The sequence below is a fragment of the Rousettus aegyptiacus genome, unplaced genomic scaffold, assembly GCF_014176215.1.
Source record: "Rousettus aegyptiacus isolate mRouAeg1 unplaced genomic scaffold, mRouAeg1.p scaffold_m13_p_16, whole genome shotgun sequence".
NCBI classification, from domain to species: Eukaryota; Metazoa; Chordata; class Mammalia; order Chiroptera; family Pteropodidae; genus Rousettus; species Rousettus aegyptiacus.
In genome coordinates, this window is record NW_023416291.1 from 29,301,088 (window position 1) to 29,325,645 (window position 24,558).

Consider the following 24,558-nt stretch of genomic DNA (forward strand, 5'->3'; position numbering starts at 1 on the left):
GACCAAGGTACAGGGAGATATGAAGTAGGTGGAGTGTTTGGAATATAAAATAGTTTAGTGTCACCCACATATAGGAAACATGGCTTCACACATCATGTTCCAGGTATAAGTTAGGTGATGGGATTTGGGTGATTGTTTTATGCTTTCCTGAAATATTCCTTTATTCTTTTTTTACAATGATCACATGTTACGTTTGTAATTAAAATTTTTGAAATTCTTTTAACAACTAAAAAATCTGATCTGACTTACATCGTTAATGTTTCACCAGTTTTATTTTAGGTTTAATGACGGAGAGACACTGGGGTCTTTGCTTCCTATGTATCACCACCAAACCTATTACAGAAGTGGGTCCTTACAGATATTTTTAAAAAATGCTCACGGGTGGATAAAACAATGTTGAACTCGTAGATGTGGGCGAATTGGGTGTCGACACATGAACACCTTACACTTCCTCATTACACAGTTCTCCCTATCTTGCATCCCAATTCCAGTGGCATAACTCACTCCATCCTGTCAGTATAAGTGACACGCAAGAACTCATTCCGCGCGCGCGCGTCAACGGGTCTCCAGCGTCTTCACGTCTCGAGTCCGTCTGGGAACGACCCCGCTCCACCCCGTCGCTTGTTGTGTTGTCGTCACGTGGTCGAGGCGGGCCCTGACGTCACGGGCAGGGGAGGGACTGCGCAGGCGCAGAAAAGGGGGCGGGGGACTCGGCTTGTTGTGTTGCTGCCGGAGAACCGGAGACAGTCTAGCTGCGGCCACAGCTTTTCCAGCCGCCCGACGATGTCGTCTCATTTAGTAGAACAGCCTCCGCCCCCGCACAACAACAACAACAACTGCGAGGAAGGGGAACAGCCTTTGCCACCGCCAGCCGGCCTCAACAGTGAGTGCGGGGCGGGCGGGCTGGGTGAAGGAGATGGGGGAGGAGGAGCTGCTCTGGCCGCCGCCGCCAGCTCCGCGCGGGAGGGTACGAGAGCAGAAGGTAGCCCATTGGTCCAGGCCGGGGATGTGCGGGTGACTGACGGCTCCCGTCAGCTGTCAAGGGAGTGCTCCTGTCTTCCTCTGGGCCCATCCCCCCTCCCTTCTGGGGTCTTGGGTAGGGGCCTGTTTGAGTTCGCTGTTGGGGAGGACAGGTGGCTGGGAAGAGAAGCGGGACCGGCCGACCCCACCTGTGCTGGGCCCCTGAGCGGAGCCAATCGGGGCGTGGAGGGGCGGGCCTTGGAGCGCGGGGAGGGAGGGTGGGCGGAGCGGGCCGCGGAGGGTACGTGGGCAGGGATGGGGACGTGCGGCGGGGACGCCAGGAGATGGACGCAGGCTGCCGGCCGATGGGAGGGGGCGGCCGAGGGACAGGCGGGAGGTCAGGTGTGCGGCCTGGTTTGGCCTGGCCCAGCTGACCTCACCTCGCTGGGGCAGCCTCTCTCCGGGGCTCGAAACGTGAGCGCTCTGGTCGCGTTCTTTTGTTACCACAGGCTGGTCAGGAAAATTATTTGGTAATTTAGTGGTTACTTGTATCACGTGGGGTGGGAGGGGGTGAGGAAGCGATGGTACTTTTTTTTTGAAATGTTTCAGAGTTGCTTAAGTGATTTTTTTTAAACGATGGGGCTATGTGCCCTGTAAACCAATTTATGAACAGACAACCTTTTGAACCGTACAAGATTGCACAAATCACAATCACGGAGTCTGGGGTAATGAATTTTCTGAAACGGAATTAAAAACATTCATACACAAGGGGGTTTGAAAATTAATGGCAATATTGAATTACCACCAACTACAGTTGCTTTTCATAACATTTTGGTACTCAGACATCTTGTCCTAAGGTTATTCCCCAGATGCCTTTAAAACTCAGAGCCTTGGAAAGGTTTTGCCTAACCTTTCTGTAATTCCTGTCATGAAAGAGGTGGTTGGGACACTTAGCATATGGCCAGAAGAAACTGTTTAGAAATCTTTTGGGTGCTTAAATGACATTTAAAGGCATTGCAGTATCTTTCATAAAAGGGAGGTGTTCCAGTATGGCCTAAAAATTGTTTTAGGGAAGAGAATTCTCACTTGAATGGCATAGAATTTGAGTGTTTTAAGATGTTTTCATTGCTTACTGCCACTGTTCCATGTTTTCATGGATAAATTACTTAAATGTTGACTTATTAAAACTTCTGGTGTCATGTTCTAGAATGTAAGACATTGTTTCCCACGGTAAATTAAGATTAACTTATGTGTCTATATGTTATCTGCCTGACATATTAATATGATTTTTAAATTATTCTTTAGCATATTTTTAGCAGCATAGGATTTTAGAATGGCAAGAGACTTTAGAGCTAACTGTTATTTACCAGTAAAGAAACAGGTCTAAAGTGCTTTGTCCAAGTTTACAGCTGCCTGGGACCTAGAGCTGAGGTTTTTACTTTGACCCACTCTAGTGCTCCTTGCAGGACATTTCTTTTCAGTAGCCCAGAATCCTGATTGTGTGTTTCTTATTTTCTCAGTGTGTTATTCCACCTAATGTAATGTACAGAGGTAACCTGTCTCTCCGTCCCTTTTTAGTATACCATTTCTTAACTGTACTCAGTGTTTCCCTGTGATACTTTTAAGTTAGCTATTTGGTTAGTATGTGTATACGGTTTCACAAGCAAAGGAATTTTAATTTTCCTTTGACCATTTAACAAAAAAATGGGGTTGAGTTATATGTGATTGTTTATCTCTGTATGCAACAGACCTATGAGATATTTGATGTCCTTAGCCAAGCAGTTGCAGCTACGTTTATGTTTACTCTTAAGAAGTAGAACACTCAGCCTGTGTGTGATATCAAAATGTTGCTTTGGGAAAGCTGCTAGATAGAAAAAGTATTTTTGGGGGGATAGGGTGAACTTCTAAGTTACTGAAAAGCTTTTAGAGAGTGTCATATTTAATTACTCCCCTCTTGCCTTTTACTTTGCTCATTATACAACACTGGACTGAACAAAACAAGAAGCTTTATTGATTCTTTCAAGTGATTTTGAGGCACTGGGCAAAACAACTTATTCAGGCATTAACATGTACTGTCCAAATTGCTGATAGGTTGAAGTTCTTTGTTGGGTAATTTGCACAGCTATGAAAAACAGGAGATGAACTCATTGTACAGATTATTTCTGCCTTGAGATTTTATCTTTAGTTCATGGGTCAAAGCAGAGTTTTAACAGCAAATTAATGATATTTGGAATAATGAAACCTTTCTCTCCGATTTTTTTTTTTTTACATTTGCCATTGTAGGAAAGTTCACTTTCATTTCAAATTAGTGGACAAGTATCTAAGCTACTTTCAAAGCTAAAAGGGTATTTCCAATTTCCAGTTGTTTTATTTTTAAGAAAACTATTGTTATTGTATAACTATTGTTATTGTAAAGGACAATATAGAAAATATAGGGAATATACAATATTTGTATAGGACATTTATGTCATAAAAATCAGTAGGTACTACAAGGAAATCATGGTAGCAGTATAATTCTTATTTAATGTAGGAAGCACAGCCTTTTTTTATTTTTTTAAACATCTGCCATGATGTTCTTGCTTCCTTAGCATGGCAAGAAGCTTTTAAGATTATGACATGTGAAACTTCACTGCCTCGTAATACTGTTTTAAATACATATGTAACTAGTGTCTAAGTACTTACCAGTGCAAAAATACCAACTTTTTTATAAGAATGTCTGTGACTGTTTATGGTCTGGATTCTAGCATCAGGTACTTGAAATAAATTAAAGGCTTTAAGGAATGAAGATAAGACATAATGAAATGTGTAACCCAGGTTAGGGTCAGAGTGACATGTGAAGCCTTAAAAACTTGTGTGTGGGGCAGGGGGAGATGAGAAATAGTACTAGTTTTCATTTACTCCTCCAACCACCCCCCAGATTTCCCACTCCCATCTTGCAAGAAGATCTAACTGGTAAGATAAAACTATAAAGTGTGTATACAGCATACAGTCATAAATATAATCACAATCACTGGACCAGCCATCATGATGTGCTGTATTAGAGAATGTCAGAGCATGCTTCTCTGAATCTCAGTGATTCTCAAAGACTTCAGCTAGAAAATATCATGTATTGCGTATACGTGCAATCTGGCATAAGAGAACAATTTTCAGTTTGTAAGTAGGCTTTTAATAAGAGCCTGCAGTTTTTAAGTTTAAAGCTTGATTATTAGGAAGAGAATTTACTTTGAGATTTTTTTTCTACTTTGTGTTACTTGGACAGCACAATCCTATCTTACGTTGTTTCCTTTCCAAGTAAAAAGTAATTTAGGTTTGGTAGAGTTAGAACATCAAGACATTTTGAGATTGTAAATCAGGAGTCACCTAGGTGATGAGAAAAAGGCGTGAGTAGTTCATCTATTGAGAAAGATAAGTTTGCTTTATTTTCTATTTTTCTCAAAAGATGAAGCTGATGTATAGCCTCTTAATTATCTGTGTGCATAACTTTCTCTACAGTACTTTTTTTTCCATAGATGATGTTTTTGGAAGATAATTATTGAGTTAAAGGAAATTTACCTTTTTAAGGCTCTTAATACATATTACCAAATTACCTTCCATTGAAGCCTTGATTTTAGTAACATAATATTAGAAACAATAATTTGGATGATGGTTAACCATTGCCATTTGGATTATGGTTAAAGTATGGTATATCTTTATAATGGGATGCAAGGCAGTTGTTTAAAGGAATGAAGTTAAGGCAATACATATTGACATTAAAAGACATCTATCTGCAAGTTAAGAAACTCTATAGAAAAATATGTGCAGTGCAATTCTGTGTTTTTTAAAAGCTCTAGAAGTTTATATATGAAAGTTATAAAAGTGGTTTCCTTTTGGATAGGAATGTGAGATTGGGAGGAGAGGTATTTTTACTTTATGTACCGATGTTTGCATTTTTAAGAAATGTCATTTTTGTAATAAATACTTTTTACAAGATAGAGTATAATTATAATAGCTAACATAGCACTTGCCTCATACTAACACCTGTCCTATGCTGTATTTATTTCATCCCACTAACAATATGAGGTAGGTAATTATTATCCGTATTTTACGGATGAGAAAACTGACAGGTCAAGGGTGTAACAACTATAAGTGATAGAATGGGAGTCTGGTTTCAGGCTGTGCTTTTAACCACCATACTAATATATGCCAAAAAAAAAAAAAAAAGTCTGCCTTAAGTAGAAATGTCTTCAGTTATGCTGAGTGTTTAAGGCAATTAACAGAGATCACTTTACTAAGCCTTTCTAGTTATGTCTTCTCAAGTACCTAGGCTATGGTTACTTACATATTTTTAATGCAGGAAATAGAATTGGTTTGGAAGTCTTTCAAAAAAGGTGCAAAAAATCTGATATTGTCATACTCTTTTTCCTCTTTGATCGGCTACTTCAAGTTAACATTAATTGTATTTATGGAAGACTGGCTTCTACAGAGACCCACTGGGAACTCCTGGTTCCTTAGTTCTTCTGAGCATCTCCGGCCTTTTATTTGTTTCTGTTTATCTTGTACACTGGGCTTCTGTACAAGAAGAATTGGTCCTATTTGTTTGAAATAAGTTTGAAAATGCTAGAAACAGTGCAAGTTGAAAAGAACAGTTTATAATATACCTCTCTCTTGCTCTGTCTCTCTTTCCATTTAAAATATTTTGTAGAGCTCTGAATTTAGGGATGCTTTTGGCATGTTTCTTAGACACTCCAAAGATTTAATTAAATTACCATCAGTGTTAGAGCTGTCTTAGCTTTGCTAAATGAGTTTGTTAATCCATGTTGAGTTCTGTCTAGCCTGTGTCCATTTTTGTGTGTGTGTAGAATGAGACCATGGGGATGCCATACAACTGTGTTTGGCAGTATGGTTAGTCTCAAAGAATCGGTGCTAATTATGGCACTGTGACAGCCCCGGACTGCCTTAGAAGGAAAGGAAGGAGGGTAGAGTAACTTCAGTTTTATTTAGCAAACACATTCTAAAAGTACTTTACAAATTAAAAACTTTTAACTGGTGTGTAACTGACTGTCTACTGTTTACTAGATACTTATGTTCCTATATTTAATCTTCACAACAGCCCTCGGAGGTAGGTGCTATGTTATCATCTGTCTTACAAGGAGGTAACTCAAGGTCGAAAAGTCAGATAGATAGTAAGGGGAGGGGTGAGATTTCCAACCAGGTCTGCCTTTGAGCTTTTCCTTCACTTAAAGGCGATGTTGAGTTCACTTCTGGATCTGGAATAGTCATCACCTCATTTAGAATGTCTTTTGGTTTTTAGCCTCTTTTGGTAAATATTCTTATTTACTGATGGAAGACTGTTCAGCCATAGAACTCTTCCTAATACTTCTGTTGAGGTTTAGAGGAATGGCCCCATCAACCTACTTGATTACATTTTCTAAAAAAAAAAAAAAAAATCTACTGTAAGGAATGGAAATTAGGAAAAAATATACTATCTCTTTTTATCATGAAGTTGGCTTATTGGCTACTGTTACCAATTGTTATTAAAATTAAAGCACCTTAATGTGTTCAGCAAAGGGTTAAGCCAAGAAATATTTTCAAGACCCAACCAAATTGCCAGGGACACATCTCCTTTTATGTGGCTCCACCCCCTTCAGCTGCCACCCCGCCCCCCCCCCCCCCCCCCCGCCCCAGAAGACTTCAGTGTCTTCTGTAGCAGGTCCACAGTTGTTTCTCCTCCCCCAAACCAGTGAGGCTTAATGAAAACACTTGAAAATAGGAACTTGTGGGAGAGAAGAGAAAAAAGACAAGATCACAAGGTATGTTTAGTGCATAAAGAAAGAAAAGAAAGAGTGAGGTATAAAGGAAAGGAAGAAACTAATTTGTGGGATATAGGTAAAGCGTTATTTAGAATTTTTAGTGTTATTCCTTGATGTAGTTGAGAGCCAGCCACATTAATTTTATGCTCCAGTTTTGTATACAAATTGAAAGTTATCGATTGCATTTAAGTTTTTTCTCTGGGTGGTTCTCAATTTTTTATGCTAATTAAAATATAGTGTTAACTTATTTAGATGCCTTTTGAAGTTTTTAGGTCATGTTTATTTCATTTGTGGAGAGGATATAACTAAATAGCTAAAGTAGACTATAGAAAAATATATATATAACTAAAATATTAAAGGTAAGTAACCTGCCTAGAAATAAAGTAGCTAGCTATTTCTTGAAAAGCAACCTAAAGTTTTCAGTAAAGTATTTATTGTATTTATAAACTCCGCTTTAACCAAAGAGAAAATCATCAGAAAGACATGTTTTCTAAGATACTAGTTTTAGAGTTCCAGCTTCTTGTAAATTGGTTGATTGTGTGAGCTATTTCAGGAACAGAACTATATAGATTTGTAGACTTTTATTGTTCCTTGTTTATTTTTTTCAGAATACTTTTTGCATTTGGTTTGAGGCGAGTCAGACTTCTTATCTGAATTTCCCATAGTCACATCTGTGTGCACATGACAGATTTCGGTCCTGCTGTGGTTAACTTAAGTTATCTGACTTGTTCAACAGGTTCCTGGGTGGAGTTACCTATGAACAACACCAATGGCAATGATAATGGCAATGGGAAAAACGGGGGTCTGGAACACGTCCCTTCCTCATCTTCCATCCACAATGGAGACATGGAGAAGATTCTTTTGGATGCACAGCATGAATCAGGACAGAGTAGTTCAAGAGGCAGTTCTCATTGTGACAGGTTAGTGAGATCTGCATTTCAGTGGAATTCAGGAAACAGACGGGTTACAAGGCCAATTCTCATTAGAAAAAATAAGTGGCTTACATCTTCATTTAACAAAATAAGATTCCTGGTTCATTGTAGCATGTGTATTTAAATCAGAGAGCTAACTGACAAGTACTTGGATGCCTTTTGGTTTTCCCCATATTAAACCAATGTCCTTATCAGATTGTGTCATTTTTAGATGTTTATCAGTTTAAAAGTCAGTGGCATAAGTGTTTACTTACAGAATTAATTTTTCTCCCATTTTCTGTGTTCCGGTTTCACAGGTCACATTCTGCTTTGAATATAGTTATCTCTGTGTATAACTGTCCTCTCTTCTGGATTGTGGGGCTACAAAAGGCACAGGTCATATTTCATCTCCTTTGTATTCTCACATTAATGTGCTGGCATATAGTAGGCACTCAGTGAATGTTTGTGTTGTAGGAACTGCAAGTTGATTCAAGTTATAGCAGTATTTATATGGTGGAAGCACCAACCAAGCTCTGTAAAAGATAGTTTATTTTGAAGACCAGTCCATTTCCTCAGCAAGTTTTATTTCAGACGTCATTTTTCTATATTTGAGTTAAGAGACCGAGTTCTGCTGATAAAGGACTGCTGTGGCGAAAGAGTAAGAATATAGAGATATGTATGAGTAGAATGAAACCGAGCTGTTGGTTTATTTTTTAATATGTGTCTCTTTTTTCAGAGACACTAGATATTAAATTACAGTGGTATATTTAACAATTCTTAGACCAGTGACAGCCATACTGATAGCATCCTGGGGTATTGGATGATCTTCTGGTTAATTAAGAGTTAACAGATATCAGCCCTGTAGAAAATGCAAATGCACAGGAAAGATTAAGGAAACATTTAAAAAGTAAACAGCGATTTTCTCTAGGGGATGGAATTACAGATTTTTCTACTGAATATTTTTGTATTTTGTAAAAATTGTGTGTATAATATAGCAGATATTATTACTTATCAGAAAAGGTATAAAAAGAGAAACAGTTAAATCTTGTTTGAAATTCTTGTATGTCTTACAATCCACTGATGTTACCAGGGCAGCAGTGGACCTGTTCGCCAGCTCTGTGACACATTGCACCCCACCACCCCAGCTCATCTCTGCCTTGCCCCTGGGCTTCTTAAGAGCCTGGGATGACTCTAGTCATAAGCAGAAGCAGAACAGATGGCTCTCTTCTGAGCAGCTTGCCATTTATTCCAGTAGCTACAGCATTAGTCTGTCTTTCAGAATGAAGTTTATATTATAAAGGCAGACTTTGGAGATACTATGGGTTTGGTTTCAGATCACAATAAAGCTAGTATTGCAATAAAATAATTCGTAATCTTTTTGCTGGTGGAGAGTCTTGCCTGTAATTTGTAAAAAATGCAATGTCTGTGAAGTACAATAAAGCGAAGCACAATAAAAATGCAAAAAAAAATAAAACAAAATGCATTGATAGGTTTATGAAGCTTTCTTCTTTTTATGGGCCTTTTGATAAGAGTTTTTCTGTACACTCAAGTATATTTGACCACTGATCATTGGTACCAGTGTACCCCTTAACCTGCTCTTCACTTGGTGCTATCACTCAGCAGAGAAAAGTCACCTGCTTGTCTTTCTGGTCATTTTATTTCATTTATGGTTGCAGTTATCTTTGTGACCGAATTCACCTTCCCCTGATTGCGTTTGTTATGTTTCTAAAGACATGAAGTGAGGTTACGGCAAATATTGTTCAACACTTTCCTGTCCCTCAGTCTCTGTATTTCAGGCTCTGGGTTACGGGTCATCTTTCAGAGGAGGCCTAGAATTCTAGCTCAGTAATACTCTTCTTGGATATAACACACTTTAACTTTTAAAAGTGTCTTCAAAAGTCATGTCATTTTAATTGGCGTGAACCTCTGTATTTGAAGTTGTTGAGAAGTGTTTCTTATAGGTGGAGAGGTTTTAGGATTGGTGGATATTGGACCCAAAGCTAACTTATGTGTGCTTTCAATTTAAAAATGATTCCATAGATATGTTTCTGTCACTGTGGTAGTTGTTAGAAGATAACCTTATGTGTTTTGCTTTGTGTTCCACACTGTTGTAGGAGTTTTCAGCACTAGATTCACCCAAGGAGATTTTAAAAATACCAGTGCACAGCCTTGAAGATCCTTATTCTCTTGTCATGGTGAGATAGAAACATGAGAATATTTTGAACGATCCTAACGTGAGCCAGTGTCGAAAGCTCTCATGCATTCCAAATTGTTAAGAGTTGTAAACAGTTTACGAGTAAGCGTTCAGTATTTTTCTGAATGAGACGGGTGCCAGTGGTAAAGCGGAGTGTAGGAGCAGAGTACTGCTCCTGTCGGATTCTCGGCTTTGTCATGCTGCTGCCTTGACCTGGTCATGGCTGTGTAAAGCTGGACCTTAATTTGATCTCTCATTGTGAACCCAACCGAATTATGAGCATAATGACAGTAAGCTGAGGACAGCAAGAGTGCTTTGTTCTACTTGGTTCCTGTGCTATAGCCTGAGATTTCTAGTTCAAGAGAAAAATGTTCTAAACGCGTTAACATGTTAGTTTGATACAGAACCAGCTTTTCTCTTTTTCCATCCTCATTTAAGGATCTTCCGTGTCAATTATAATAGTCTAGTCTCCTAGGCATAATCAGTCTGATACTTTTCTGGTGATCTTAATATTTTTGAGTCAGTCTCACCAACATCTCTATATATTAACAATGTACACATGCTCTTGATAATTTTAATAGTTAATGTCTATTCTTTTGAGCAAATTAAGCCTGGAGCATTTTTCATCTCTATTTGAATTTAGATTTTGGGAGGTGGGCTGTGTAGTGAAAGACCTAGATACCTGCTGTGGTTACACAAGGAATCATTGATAAAGCTAAGAATAGAACTTAGCACATTGTATTCATCTATTATATGAAATACAGTTCATGATCATGTGTTTTTGTCTAAAAATTTATTTAAATTTTTATAGTTCTGGGACTATCTCTTGTACTTTTCATTAAAGGTTATATATTAATATATAAGCTTGCCTAATTCTCTCTGAAGCAGATATTTCTGAAGGAAATAGAATGGTGTTTCTCAAACTTTTTGGTCTCTGTGCTCCTTACACTCCTAAAAATTATTGTTATCCTTAGGTGTCCCAAAGATCTTTTGCTCATGTGCGTTATATGTGTTGGTATTTACTATATTAGAAACTAAAACTGAGAAATTAAATATGTATTCATTTATTCAATAATAATAAACCCATCACATTTTAACATAAGTAACTTTTTAAAAATGAAAAATTACTTTTTCATAACCAAAACAATTAGTAAAACTAGTGGCATTGTTTTACGTTTTTGCAAATCTCTTTACTATCTGGCTTAATAGAAAACAGTTGGATTCTCATCTGCTTTTGCATTTGATCTGTTGTAATATCACACATCATGGGGCCTTTGGAAGACCTCAACATACACTCATGAGAGAATGAGAATGAAAAAGGCAAATAAATCCTAATAGTATTATGAAAAAATTTTAACCTCGAAGTTCCTTTGAATGAGTCTTTGAAAACTGTTTTCATGCTTCATGAACTGCTGGTGATGAATTATTTAATGATGAGAGAACTTTGAGACAAAGAACCCCAAACTAGGTTTCTGAATTTGAGGATCATTTACCTGTATTGGAAAAAAAGTAAAAGTAAGAAAATGTGACAGTCTTGTGTATTTAGGTAACATTTCCTATGTAAAGTTATCCCTGTGAAGGAGTTTATCATCGGAACATTTTGGGAGTAAGCGTGTTCATTTTTTCTTGTATGAGGTTATGATACACTTTCTGACTTGGTTCCTTTTCAAAGCCATACTATTGTAACTTTGAATTATCTGATTTCCTGTAGAGGCTAAATTATTTGACAAAATGAAAATGAAAACTAATGGCAACATTCTTTCTCTTCTAGCCCCTCCCCACAAGAAGATGGGCAAATTATGTTTGATGTGGAAATGCACACCAGCAGGGACCATAGCTCTCAGGTATGTGTGTGTGTATGTTAATTTATTTTTTTGATTTACAGTAAATAGGAAAAATGCAAAACTATGTTTTGCTAAAATGTATTAAAGGATAAGAAGACTTTAAAAATTAGTTTGAGGCTATTTTAAGTTATTCAGTTTCTGAATTCGGAATTTATTTAGTGCTTGTACTCCTCTACAACTCAGAATTTGGGGACCCAGCACCCTAAAATAATTAGAAAATTCTTGTCTATGATGTAGCAATCCACTATTCCAGGCTAGTTTCTTGAGTTTATAAATAGCAACCCAAGATACATCTCTTATGTCACAAAATAAATAGAAGATTTTGTAGAACTGGGTGTAAAACTTTTTCAGTGTCCTGAATGAAAGCAATGACTTTTGAGGTGAATTTTAACAGCCAAGATAAAATTTATCTAAATTATGTGAGTTTCTTAAGTTAAATAAATGTAGTCTATTATAGGAGTTGATGTTGGAAATATAGATAGATGGATATCATGTTGGAAGCTGTAACAATGAAAAAGAAAGTGTATAAAGTTTCAAAAAATGTACTAAGGAATCTTAAGATAGAGAAATGAAATTAATTCTTCGCTGCAGCCTTTCCTGAGGGAAGATGTCCCCGGTCCATATTGTCTTTTGTACAGACAAGTTGAAAGTCTAGATTAACATTTTCCAAAACATGTGTTGCATAAGGTAGTTCTGAAGTCAAATAAGTGGGAAATAATGCAGCATCTGGGCTCCCTCACCACCCCCTCTAAGTCACAGAGCACAGTAGCATATGAAAAGTCCTGACAGTTCCTACAGTAAAGAAATAGTTTGTTCAAACCACATATCTCTCAATTATTTATTTGACCTTAGACCTCCCTTCCCCTCCACATACACTTTTTTCTCCTAATGATCTACCTAATAACCTAATGGAACTCTTTGATAAGTGCCGTCCTGCCTAGCTCATGGAATGGCAGGTATACAATTAGGTTTAACCGATAATTGAATTTTAAGTGATTTCTAGAGTTGTAAATGTAAGACGTTGGCCTCTGTGTCAGATTATGATAGGATTGCTAGTGAGATTCCTATTTATGAAACAAGGATGTAAAAGAACATTGGTTGTTATCAAGCCTTGAGTAAGTGATATTAAAAGTCATATCAGTCAAGTTTATGTTTTGGGAAAAGCAGTCTAACTCCTCTTAAAAAATTATATCTTTAGTTGAAAATCATGTGATATCACTTACATGTGGGATATAAACCTAAAAGCAACAAATGAGCAGGACAAACAAACAGACTCATGGACAGGGCCTATAAGCTAGTGGTTACCAGAGGACTATAGACTAGTGGTTACTAGTGGGGTGGTGGAGGAGGGGGGAGGTAGTCGGGGGTAAAGGGGGTCAAATATAGGGTTTAGGGGGAGGGTGAAATGGATAAAAGGGATCAAATATATGGTAGCTGAAGGAAACTGGACAATAGAATATACAGATGTCAAATGATAATGTACACCTGAAAATTATATAATTGTGCTAACCAATGTTATCCCAATAAACAATTAAAAATTTTTAAAAAGTTATATCTTTTAGAGTAAGACCTTTTAGTGAGAGAGAAACCAGTAGATATAATTTATTTAAACTTTCAACAAGATGAAATAGTTCTTTTTAATGGAAAAAAACAATAATTTAAAAATTAATCACTTTAGAGTTTGGGAAGGTGGGTTTTTTCCTGAATGAGAAACAACTTTAGGGTTAGGAGACATAAACAGTTAACAAAGGACTGTTAATCGTACTTGCTCTGATTGCTTTTTATGAGCCTAAACACAGAATAAGTAACATTTTTAGCCTTTTTTAGGAGGAGGAAGGAAAAGCATTAATAATTTGTTAGATATAGGTGCTATATTTATTTATTTTTTGAAGTTTTTCTCAATTCTAATGTTCTCAGCCCAGTCTGAAAGAGCTAGTATCTCCATGAACAAATGAGAAAGGTAAAGCTTTAAGTTACTTGTCTAAGATTACAAAACAAGTAAGTGATAGAGTCAAGGTTGAAACTGGGGCTCAGAGCCTTGTGGCCCCTGTTCCTTCTATTAAAACAAGTCCGTGATTGGGGTCGATTTCAGGAGTGCTCACAACGTCAAGAGAATGAACTAAGACACATCTGGTGAGTTACAGTACGGTATGAGGAAGCCTTAGGTATAATGCATTTGGGAAAAAGATCATTCAGATATACTTTTAGGATGATAGTCCTCAGGAGTCTCAGTTTTATAGCAGAAAGTAGACTGTAATTGTCTTTTAAAGACATTTTTTGCAGTGTGTTTCTGGGACCCTATTGGGTATCATTGGAAGATGATAGAAACTGAAAATTGCCCTCCTTTCTCCACTTTTAAAACTGTGGTATATCTGAACATGGACCCCATTATGCAGTTTACTATCCATGTTTGGAAACCTAAAGAACTTGAGGTGGGCCAGAGAAGGAAAATGTAAGTGATTAGAAGGCAAGGGCCTTCCACATGAGAACAGGCTAAAACCATCAGAATATTCTATCTGAGTAGATGTAGGTGTAGAGAAAGATTGTTGATTTGGTTGAAAGCATGACTTTAAGTGCATTTTTACCATGTTCTGGAAATCCAAGAGTTGGAAGACAATCTAAAACCAGAAACTGGCAAATTTAAGATTAATAAAAGGAAGCACAGGGAGTAAATAGTAAATGGGAGAGCTAGAGAGTTTATGATCCTGATTCTTAAGGTAAGCATTCTAAACTAATCTGGGATTTTTTTTCTTTCTTTTTTTTTTTTTTTTTAGTAATGGTCCAAAGATAACTCTGCTTCACTCAACTTAGAGAAAATTCTGTCACCTTAAAAAAAATTTGAACATAAAGTCTTACTATATTTTCATTCCCTTTGGAAAGTATGATATCCAATCTGTTCACAAATTTAAACCTAAAACTTAGAGCAGTTTTAGAGAGAGACATGTGAGACCAAAGTTGGAAACCAAATAGAAGCAACCTGCAGCGTGTTGAATAGAGTCAGATATTGTGTGTACACAAATTGGCCTATAAATAAATTGTAATGATTTATTGTTTTTGGATTTGGAATGTTTTCAGATTTACTGTAAAGAGCCAACTCATGAATCTGAGTAATCTTAATACTCAGTGGAAAAAGCTTAATTCTAAAGGCTAATTGTGTTATTCAGTGGAATTTGCCAAGTCCAGCAGAACTAAATAAGAATGGCACTACTGAGTAGCAAAGATCCACAGGGATTTTTACTTTCGGTTTGCTAATAAAAGGGACTATCTGAAGCTGCCTTCCCCAGGCAGCTATTCCACCGGGAACTAGACCTGTCAGAAACGAATCACAGAGATTTGTCAGGCTCTACATTTCATAACTACCTACTGAAAAGAATGGAAGCTCTGGTCAAAGGGTGTATCCTATTCAAACAAAATAACAAATCAGAATAATTCTTAGCTTTGAGATCCTTTGGCTTGAGGTCATAGCATCACATTCTTTAAAACTGATTAAAATAATGCTGAGTCACTTAGGAATTTTCTTATTCCTGTGGGTTCTCTTGAAATTTTGATTGTTCTTTGCCTAAAACTTTAAGTTATCATTAGTAAGAAAATGAATTTCTTTTTCATTTATTTGATATGAAAAATGTCAAATTCTGAGTCAATGTAAAATAACTTATTCCAAAAAACTTTTGGCTTAAGTAGTTTTGAATAAACTTTGGGAAATGTTTGGATAGTGATTTTACTCCCTTCCAGGAAGTAAAACCTGATGCTTAAGAGTGGGGGCTCTAGGGGTCAGTTTGCCTGGGTATGAACACTGGCCGTGCTCCTTAATACTTATGGAACCATAGCTAGTTACTTAATATATATCTTAGCTTCCTCATCTATAAAATGGAATATTAGTAGTTTCTATTTTCATAGGGTTATTGCAAGGTAAAAGTTAATGCATGTAAAGTGCTCAGAATCATGCTTGTCTCTTGATACATGCTTAATAAATACATTATTTCTTCATCACATCTCCCAATAGTTTTTCACATCACATTATATTTGTTAGCATATATTTATTCTTTGATATGTCTCCTAAAATTTTAAATGCTTACAGAAGTAAAGAGGATATTACCATCGAACTCCATATAAGCATCACCCAGGTTCAACAATTATCAACATTGTCCACATTTTAGTTAGTATTATATCCAAAACACTCTTTTTTCAGATTTATTATTATTTTTTATTAAGGTGTAATTGAAGTTTCAGGTTTACATTCCATGCTTAGATATAACAAAAGTGAAACAGATTCTTTTTAAGATAGTAGATATTCTGATTTTAGACTGTTTTGTCAGTCTTTTTATAAAAAGAGTGTGTTTTTTACGTAAAAGTTACTAATGTACATACAGTCTTATGATTTCATATATTTTTTGTTTAGATTTAATCTTTTGTGGTAGGAAGAACTAGTCTTTTTTTCTTTTTTAAAGTTTGAATTCTCCTTTATAGTCAGAAGAAGAAGTTGTAGAAGGAGAGAAAGAAGTTGATGCTTTGAAGAAAAGTGTAGACTGGGTGTCGGACTGGTCCAGCAGGCCTGAAAACATTCCACCCAAGTAAGTTCCTGCGTGTTTCTTTTCAGTGGACACAGTGGATATATATACAGTGGACCTGCTAATTCCCAAGAGTTTTTCAGCAAATGCATTTCTGATACCTACTTCTGAATTTCTTCCCCCAGGGAGTTTCACTTCAGGCACCCTAAACGTTCTGTTTCTTTAAGCATGAGGAAAAGTGGAGCCATGAAGAAAGGTGGTATTTTCTCTGCCGAATTTCTTAAGGTGTTCATTCCATCTCTCTTCCTTTCTCATGTTTTGGCTTTGGGGCTAGGGTAAGTACTAGTCAATTACAGGTTTTTTTTTTCATTCATTTTATACTCATATTTTATTTCTAGATGTAAGAAATATGTGTGAAAGCAGTTTGTATTGTTTTACTTTTAATATTTTAGTGCAAATAGGGTGAACTTATGAGAATTATTAAAGTTGATATATTATTGGTATAATGAAAAGATTTTTAATGGAGTTTTCTTATTTGAGAAAGTTATATTAATGTCCTAAAATGATCGTTTTTTGAAGTGGGCTCTTCAGTTTTTTTCTTTTTGGGTTTTATTGTTGTTTATAAATTACACAAGATTATCTCAATTTGAAAGTAAACTAATCTATAGTGTGTAAATTTGAAGTTGACATGAGCATGTTTTTTCCCAGATGGGACAATGCATCATTTTATTGAATAGTCATTGAACAAAACTGGTAGGTTGGTTGAGGATACTGTTTTTTTCTCTCCGTAGTATTTTCATTTGTTTTTCTAAAATTGGTCCCACATTTACCTGCAATTCAATAATTTCAGTCATCTTTTACATTTTTTCTTGATTCGAATAATTGAGGAAATGTTTTTTTGAAAGATTTTAGGAGTTAAATACTAGCTGTTAGTTTTTTTCAAGACATCTGTTATTATATCTAAACATGTCCAATGGGTCATTTTTTTTCTTTCTTTTTTAAAGATTGATCTTTTTTATATTCACTTCTCAGCGTTAGGTTTGTGGCAATTCTGAATTACAGAATAAACTCTTTTATTTTTATTTATTTATTTTTTTTACACCTGCAGCACTCGGTCTTCCTAGATGGTCTTCCCAACCAAGTGCTAACCAAGGCCTGACCCTACTTAACTTCCGAGATCAGATGAGATCGGGTGTGTTCAGAGTGGCATGGCTGTAGACCAATGGGTCATTTTCTGTATATACCATGCAAAAGATACATCATCCCTTATCTTTCTTTTAAGGAAATCAGCATATGAGAAAAATGCTCATGGTCGGGAACATGGGAACATATGCATGACTTTCCCACACACTCCTTTTGTCTTTTTGGGTGCTTGATCTGCTTTTGTGATGGTGAGGACAGTGATCACAAACATCAAAGTGGAAGGTGTTTGCAATGCGAATGTCATATGGGGCTGGTTTAGAGGCAGGGGTTGGAGTTTAAATACCCCGGTAGTGTGGACTGCACAGTAGTTATTTTCTCTCAAGAGGTCAATTTTTGTACCCTGCAGTGTCTCTTCCTCTCATTAGGCTTCAGACTTTCTCTCTTGCTGGTGTAAGTTTAACCGCTATTATAGATGAATGTATAAAAAAAGATTTTAAAAAGTTGATTGGTTTTATTACACTGGAGGCGGGGATGGGGCTAGTCCTGTATTTCCCTTAACTTCCCTTCTGCTTATGTTATTTAAAGATAAAAGATGGGCTTGGCACGGAAAAGTAATACTAGGCTCTTAATCCTTAAGTAAACTGTTGGTAAGAACCCTCTAGAAAGCACTGGCAGCTTTATAATTTGTCACGTTATTATATTTTCTCTCTGAAGTGTCAGTCAATCTGGCTGAACTTTTGGTCTACCATAAAGGAATATCTCAAAGGAGGTTGGTTGGCTTTGCTTTACTCTTTGGAGGGATTCATTCTCTCTAGCTTTCCTTTGTCTAATCACTGCCCCTGTGCTGTCTAGTCCTGCCTAATGAGTAAACAGTCATATTAAACCAGTTTGGCTAGCTAGTGACTAGTAAGTTGGTGATGTTTTCAGGGTGTTAAAGGAACTGTGCACATATATACCTCTTGAGCCTTTTAAAAGGACTGGAAATTTTAGTTTTTAAGTTGAATTCAACCTGTGGACAAGCTAGTGTGTAGTACTGTTGAAACAGATGAAACATGGTGCATTCTTCTTTGCTTTCAGCATCTATATTGGGAAACGACTGAGCACACCTTCTGCCAGCACCTACTGAAGGAAAGAAAGCCCCTGGAAAAGTGTGTGGCCTGTGAAGTGGTGTATTGTCACAGTAGTTTATTTGAACTTGAGACCATTGTAAGCATGACCCAACCTCTACAACCCTATTTTTACATATCCAAGCTCCAGTAACTCTCAAATTCAGTATTTTATTCAAACTCTGTTGAGGCATTTTACTAACCTCATTCCCTTTTTGGCCTGTAAGACACTTTAGAATTTCCTAACGGAGTTTACTGTTGTTTAGAAATTTGCAAGGGCTTCTTTTCCGCAAATGCCACCAGCAGATGATAATTTTGTCAACAATGCTATTGTCTCCTTTTAGTACCACCAGACTTAGACCTGCATCATTCATGGTATAAATTTTACTCTTACAGGATAACTACCATCCCTCTCTCAAAACAAGATGAGTTTAGCAAATGATATAAAAGCTTGTTTTGTTTTGTTTTTCAAGACAAGACAAGCTTTCCTAAGCTTGAATTTATAATTATTAAAAAAGAAAACAAGAAAAAAAAAAACACAAGTCACAAGAAAAAAAAATATTCTGGGCAATAAAAAATTATTGTAAACCAGCTTTGGAGCCACTTTTTGTCTAAGCCTCCCAATGGCGCCTTTTAATTTGTAGGAGGCGGGCTATATAAATTATAGGTATGAAATAGAATAAGAACTAAAATACATCAGATTTTAATACTAGTATGTTGTTATGCTTTTTTTTCTATGGTGTAGAGTCTTTATTTCTGATAAGGAACGTCTCAGGCCTAGAAATACATGAAATTACTTTTGGGATTTTTGTGTGTATGTTTGGTATTTTTATGTTGATTAGCTGCATGTGAATTTTTCATGACTTTCTTTAACTTTTTTTTTTTCCTAAGAAGAGACTTTGGAATGAGGTCCAGTTTGTCGTATAAATGCAGGCTTCTTGTTTTAGGAAGCATCACATTTACTCTGAAGCCTTTAAACTCTAAAGATAATTGTTTCACAGTTATTCCAAACACTTGTGCAACTTTGAAAAACAGACTTGGTTTGTGGGAACAGTTGACAAAGTTCTGAAAAGATGCCATTTGTTTTCTTCTGATTTCTCCCTTTTTAATGTTTACTGTACCATCTTCCCCAGGTGATTCCTGTGATTGTGCAGGTACTGGTCATTTTATCCTGTAGCCATCTTTTCAGTTATGCTAAACTTCTGAAGTTCCAGAACCCTTAACAACTTCCTTCAATGATATACTTTCCTTTGTTTGTTTCTAAAATGTGAAGCTTTAGGACCAAATTGTTAGAAAGCATCAGGATTACCAATTATTTCAAGTAGATTTATTGGATTTCAGAACACACAGCATGACTCTGAAGGATACTATTATGTTTTATATATAAATAATTACTGTTTATGACAGACATTACTATTGAATATTTAGAGAACCGTTGTTAATTTTAAAACTAGCAGTCTACTCATTAAAGTACATCAGGTTGACTTAAAAACACTATGACAACCAGGTTTGCCAATTTGCAGAAACTATGTAACTCTTTTCTCTCTCACAGCAAGTTTTGTAAAATTGATGTGGTATAGTGGAAAATAACATACAGATTAAACAAAACATTTCTGACTGTCTTTTTTTAAGAGTATGTCTGGGTATCTTTAAGAAAAAGATGATATACCCAAAATAGTTTTCTGAATTATTTTACTTTTTCTTGTTAGCATTTGATGATAAATAATTTTGGACATCTTTTTATTATACCTTGTTTCTGTCTTATTCTTAAACCTGGTAACACTCTATTTGCCTTCTATAACCTATTTATTTCAAATGTTCATATTTGAATTTCTTTGGAAAGAGTAAATTTGATGACCTACGGATTTTGACAAGCCTGAATAAAATCGGAAAGGCTGGTAAAATTAAGAGAACTAAATAACTAAACTGATATAATATAGTTTGTATTACAGTTGGTATCATGGGAGGGAAAAGTAAAATTATTCTTAAGAGCAACTTTTTACAGGCAGTACATCATTGTTCTCTTTTGAAATGCAGTAGCAATTCTGTCAGTAGTGTGATTGAACTTGGATATATTTATGATATTTTTTTCAACATTGAAAGTAAATTTAACTCTGCCCTTTTTCTGAAAATATCTGTGAAATTTTGGACTATTAAGTGATCACAGTAGAACTTCTCATAAGATAAAATCGTGCAGTATTTGTTGATAGCCCTAACATATGGGGTAAATGTTTATGTTCCTACTCAAGATTTGTGTTGAACAACAGAAACAGATTGTGTGATTGGAAAGGAGAATCCAACAATTAACAGTTGACATTTTAAGATTAATGTTTAAAAAGCTTTATACCTGTTTACAATTTGGGGATGAAAAGGCAGATTTCTTTTTCTCATGTTTGATGAAAACTGGCTTAAAATATTTGTAAATAGGATCAAGAGCAAAACTGCACAAACTTGTACTTTGAAAAGTACAAGTTACTTTGATCGCAGTAAAAATATTTACTATTCTAAAAATGAAAATTGAAGACTTAGCCAAGCAGATGAGTTTTTAAAAGAACCAGTTGTTGAAATTATTGGAATTAACTGAGCCAAAGTGATTATGCATTCTTCATCTATTTAGTTAGTACTTTATATCATTATATACAGTTTACAATACATGTATAACTTGTAGCTATAAACATTTTGTGCCATTAAAGCTCTCACAAAACTTTTTCTGTCAGTTTTTCATTTTATGTCCTGTGTGTTGTCTGGGAGTTTGGAGGAGATGAGGCCTCACTTGACTACACAGAAATTTTTCATCGAGTTCCTCAAAATACTAGAGTGCCTGAATGTGCCACATGCTACAGGAGTGAGTGATACTCCTGTTGTCCTGTGCTTCTTACTCTCGGGGGGACAGTCACCACACGATGTAATTATTGGTGAAGTGTGTATGAAGTATGATGGAGCCATTGGCATTCGGAGCATTTGTTCTGCCAGATAGATGGCATCAAGACATTATTCACAGGGAAGATCACATTGGAAAGATGAGTAGTGTTCAGGCGCAAAAGGGAATTATGAGCATGCCTGTAAAGGGAATGGCAGAAACTGACATGGGAAAATCCATTCCAAAACTACCACAGATTTCACTGTGGCTGGGAAGCATGGGGCAAAGAAGAAACTGAAATGTTGAACCAGACTGAAATTTATATGACATTTTGGGGGTTGAACTTAATTGTGTATAGTCAGTGGGATACCTTTGAGGGGCTTAATGATTGAAGAGTTACGTTTTAGACAGTTAAGAAAGGATGAAGGAAAGTACCAGAGACAAGGAGGTAATGTCAGTTCTGTAGGTAATGAAGATGGTCCTGTCCCAGGCTGTTCCCTAGAGATGGGGAAGTTGGGCCAAAGTCGACATGCAGGTATGAGGCACAAAGCTGGAATCAACGTGGGAAGCTGATTTGGAGAGGAGAAAGGCACGTGTGTCCTGTCTTGCAGAGGAGAGCCTGAACATTTATTGATGGCGTTAACTTCAGGAAGTGTGGACAGTTGGAGTAGGGGGAAGAGGGTCGGTTGCCATTCCGAATATACTAAGCCTGGTTTGAACATAACCACTTCTTGTATCAAACTAGAACTGAGGAGAAAGGCTTGGAATCTAAATGAAATACACTGAGATGCACATGCTTCTGATGTTATACAGTATTTAAAGTTTTGACCATGAGGAAAGAAGAAAAAATAGCAGTGAAATCTAACATTTGAAGATTGAGCAGAAGAAAAGCTCAAAAAGATGAATAGTGCAAATAGCAGGAGAACCCCCAAAAGAGGAGGAGGCAACCAATCCCATCAGATGAAGTGGTTAAGGAGGGCAAATTGAAGGGGAGTTTTGAACTTGGCAATGAATTACCACTGATGGTCGCAAGAGCATTTTCTGTAGGAGCACAAGAGGGGTCCCGGATACGACTATGGGTCCATGAGTGAATAGCAAGTAAAGTGCTGGCCTTCCTCAGTAAATTCGGAGATGAAAATGAGGGGGAGTATTTTGAAGAGAGGATGGTAGGATTGTTTGCTTAGCTTGGGGTGTAGAAGTAGGAGTAGGTTTGTAGGCTAAGGAGAAAATGCAAAGGAAATTTTAAAAGTACAAGGGAGCAGATAAAATAATGGAATAAGATCCTGGAGGGAGTTGGAGGGGTACATTAAGGGCTCAGAGGGAAGATTAACTTTAGAAAGGGGGAGAGGGACTTTTGGAGCCATTAAAAGTTCATATAATATGAAGCATCTGGGGTTTCTTAGTTTTTCTGAAATAATTCTGAAGGATCAATTTATATCCTGAAAACCACAGCTAACCAAAATACGAGACTTCTTTATTAATATTCTTACAAATTGTCAACTGTTTTAATAGATCTAGGAAATAATCTGAGTCAACACACCCAGGCAGTGTTGTCAGCGTGGCATAATTTGTTAATGTTTGGCAACGCTGAGAATCCTAAGCGTCAAGTCATCCATTTGGACATCACTAAGTTCATCATGATAAATATGAAAAAGAAAATCTATACACATTTCAACCATTTCTGAGAGTTAATTTTTCTATCTGTGCTTTTATAAATGCTCTAATGTTCCTGCCAAAGAACCCATGTTTTGGGTGAGTGTAATTTGGGTGGAGGCTGTGGTAATGAACATGGTCTTCATTCCAGTCTAGAACATGGGAGCAAAGAGATTGGTCAATCAAAAATGTATTACGTGAAGTACAGGTCGGAACTGTACATACCGGGGGAAATCATTGCAGAGTTTTAAACAACAGGCGTAGATTTACATTATTAAAAGACCTATCTTTTAAAGAATGAACTTGAGAAGGACAAGAATGGGTATGGGATGACCAATTAGGAAGATATGGTGGCTTAAAACTAAGCTCGCGGTTGTGGAGATGAGGAAAAAGGATCAGAAATAACCAGGAAGTAAAATCAATAGGGCCAAATAAATGATGAGATATGTCCCAAACGTGAAAATGGTTACTCCTAGGTGGCTAACTGGTTGATGGTTCCGTTGTTTGAGGGACAGCTGGTCTAGTGGTTGAGGGATTGTCAGGTCTAAGTCCGACTAGGTCATTGGATAGATGAGTCTGGAATTCAGAGCAAAGGGCTGGGCTGCAGGTACAGATTTTGGTCTTAATCAGCAAAAAGATGGTAAATGAAACTGGGGGATAGAGAGTGAAAGGGAAGAAGGAAGTTCTAGGAAGAGCCCTAGAGAACCACAACACTGACCATTTGCACAGAGGAGCAGCTTGAAGGGGGGTGGAAAAGAAGTGCCAGAGAGGAGGAGGGCAGCCAGGCGTGGGAACTGAGACCAGTGCTTTTCTAGAGCCACAATGCCCAGGGCTGGTTCACTGTCCATTTCAATGAGGACCACTGCTTTCATCGACATGGAAATCATAGATTGGAACCACAGCCCATTGAGGAGATTGTGCCGATGGCGTGAGAAGAGGAGCAGCAGGGGCAGCCCTTTCTGGAAAATGTGGCCATGAGGAGAAGAAAGGGGATGGGAACTGGGTGGAGAGGGTCGAAAGGAGGATTTTTTAAAAGATGGAATAGATTTGAGCATATTTAAAAAGGATCTAGCGGAAGCTGGAGATAAAGGAGGGATGCGAGTTCACAGAGTTTTGTCGTTTTTGACATATTAAGTTCTGTGTCACACAGGATAAAGCTGCCTCAAGATTTCTCACCTAATTGCTCCATAAGGTCACTGGGGACAGCCGCTGAACACAGTGACATGCTTGCTTTCACCATTAAACCAATAAATATTACCTGCAAAAGGATTTTTAAAGGCGTGTTCGCAACTACATCTAATACTTGCAGTTACACCTTGAATGTGAATTGAGGGCATGAGGCAGAGAGCTGAATGGTTCCTTATGATTCAGGGTGGGATGTTTGGGCTAAGTGTAGGTTCCTAGGGGACAGAGAAAGAGCTGGCAAGAGGAAAGAGGCCACAGAAATTCTCTAGCAGAGAAGAATTTGGAATGTAAATCTCTCTTTCCCAAATCAAATCTCCAGTGAAGTCTCCCTTGTTTGTCCCAGAGACTAAGTAGATTATTGGGGTTGGAGGGGGGTGGGTACTCAAAGAGATGAATTTCATAACT

General features: G+C 37.0%; 1 protein-coding gene and 1 pseudogene across 2 annotated transcripts; one reads left to right on the top strand and one right to left on the bottom strand.

The window, feature by feature from the left end:
- Positions 1-685: 685 nt before the first annotated feature.
- Positions 686-21,162, top strand: BNIP3L (BCL2 interacting protein 3 like). 2 transcript variants are annotated; one of them, XM_016154292.2, is made up of 6 exons: positions 686-883; positions 7,486-7,669; positions 11,626-11,698; positions 16,166-16,269; positions 16,392-16,541; positions 18,427-21,162. In XM_016154292.2, exons 1-6 carry the CDS (start codon positions 784-786, stop codon positions 18,473-18,475), a joined length of 660 nt encoding a protein of 219 aa, XP_016009778.1. In that variant the 5' UTR covers positions 686-783; the 3' UTR covers positions 18,476-21,162. The 2 variants fall into 2 exon arrangements, with proteins under 2 accessions (XP_016009778.1, XP_016009779.1); XM_016154293.2 differs by lacking the exon at positions 686-883 and adding an exon at positions 6,623-6,749.
- On the bottom strand, positions 17,306-17,426 carry LOC118612770 (annotated as a pseudogene).
- Positions 21,163-24,558: the final 3,396 nt, after the last annotated feature.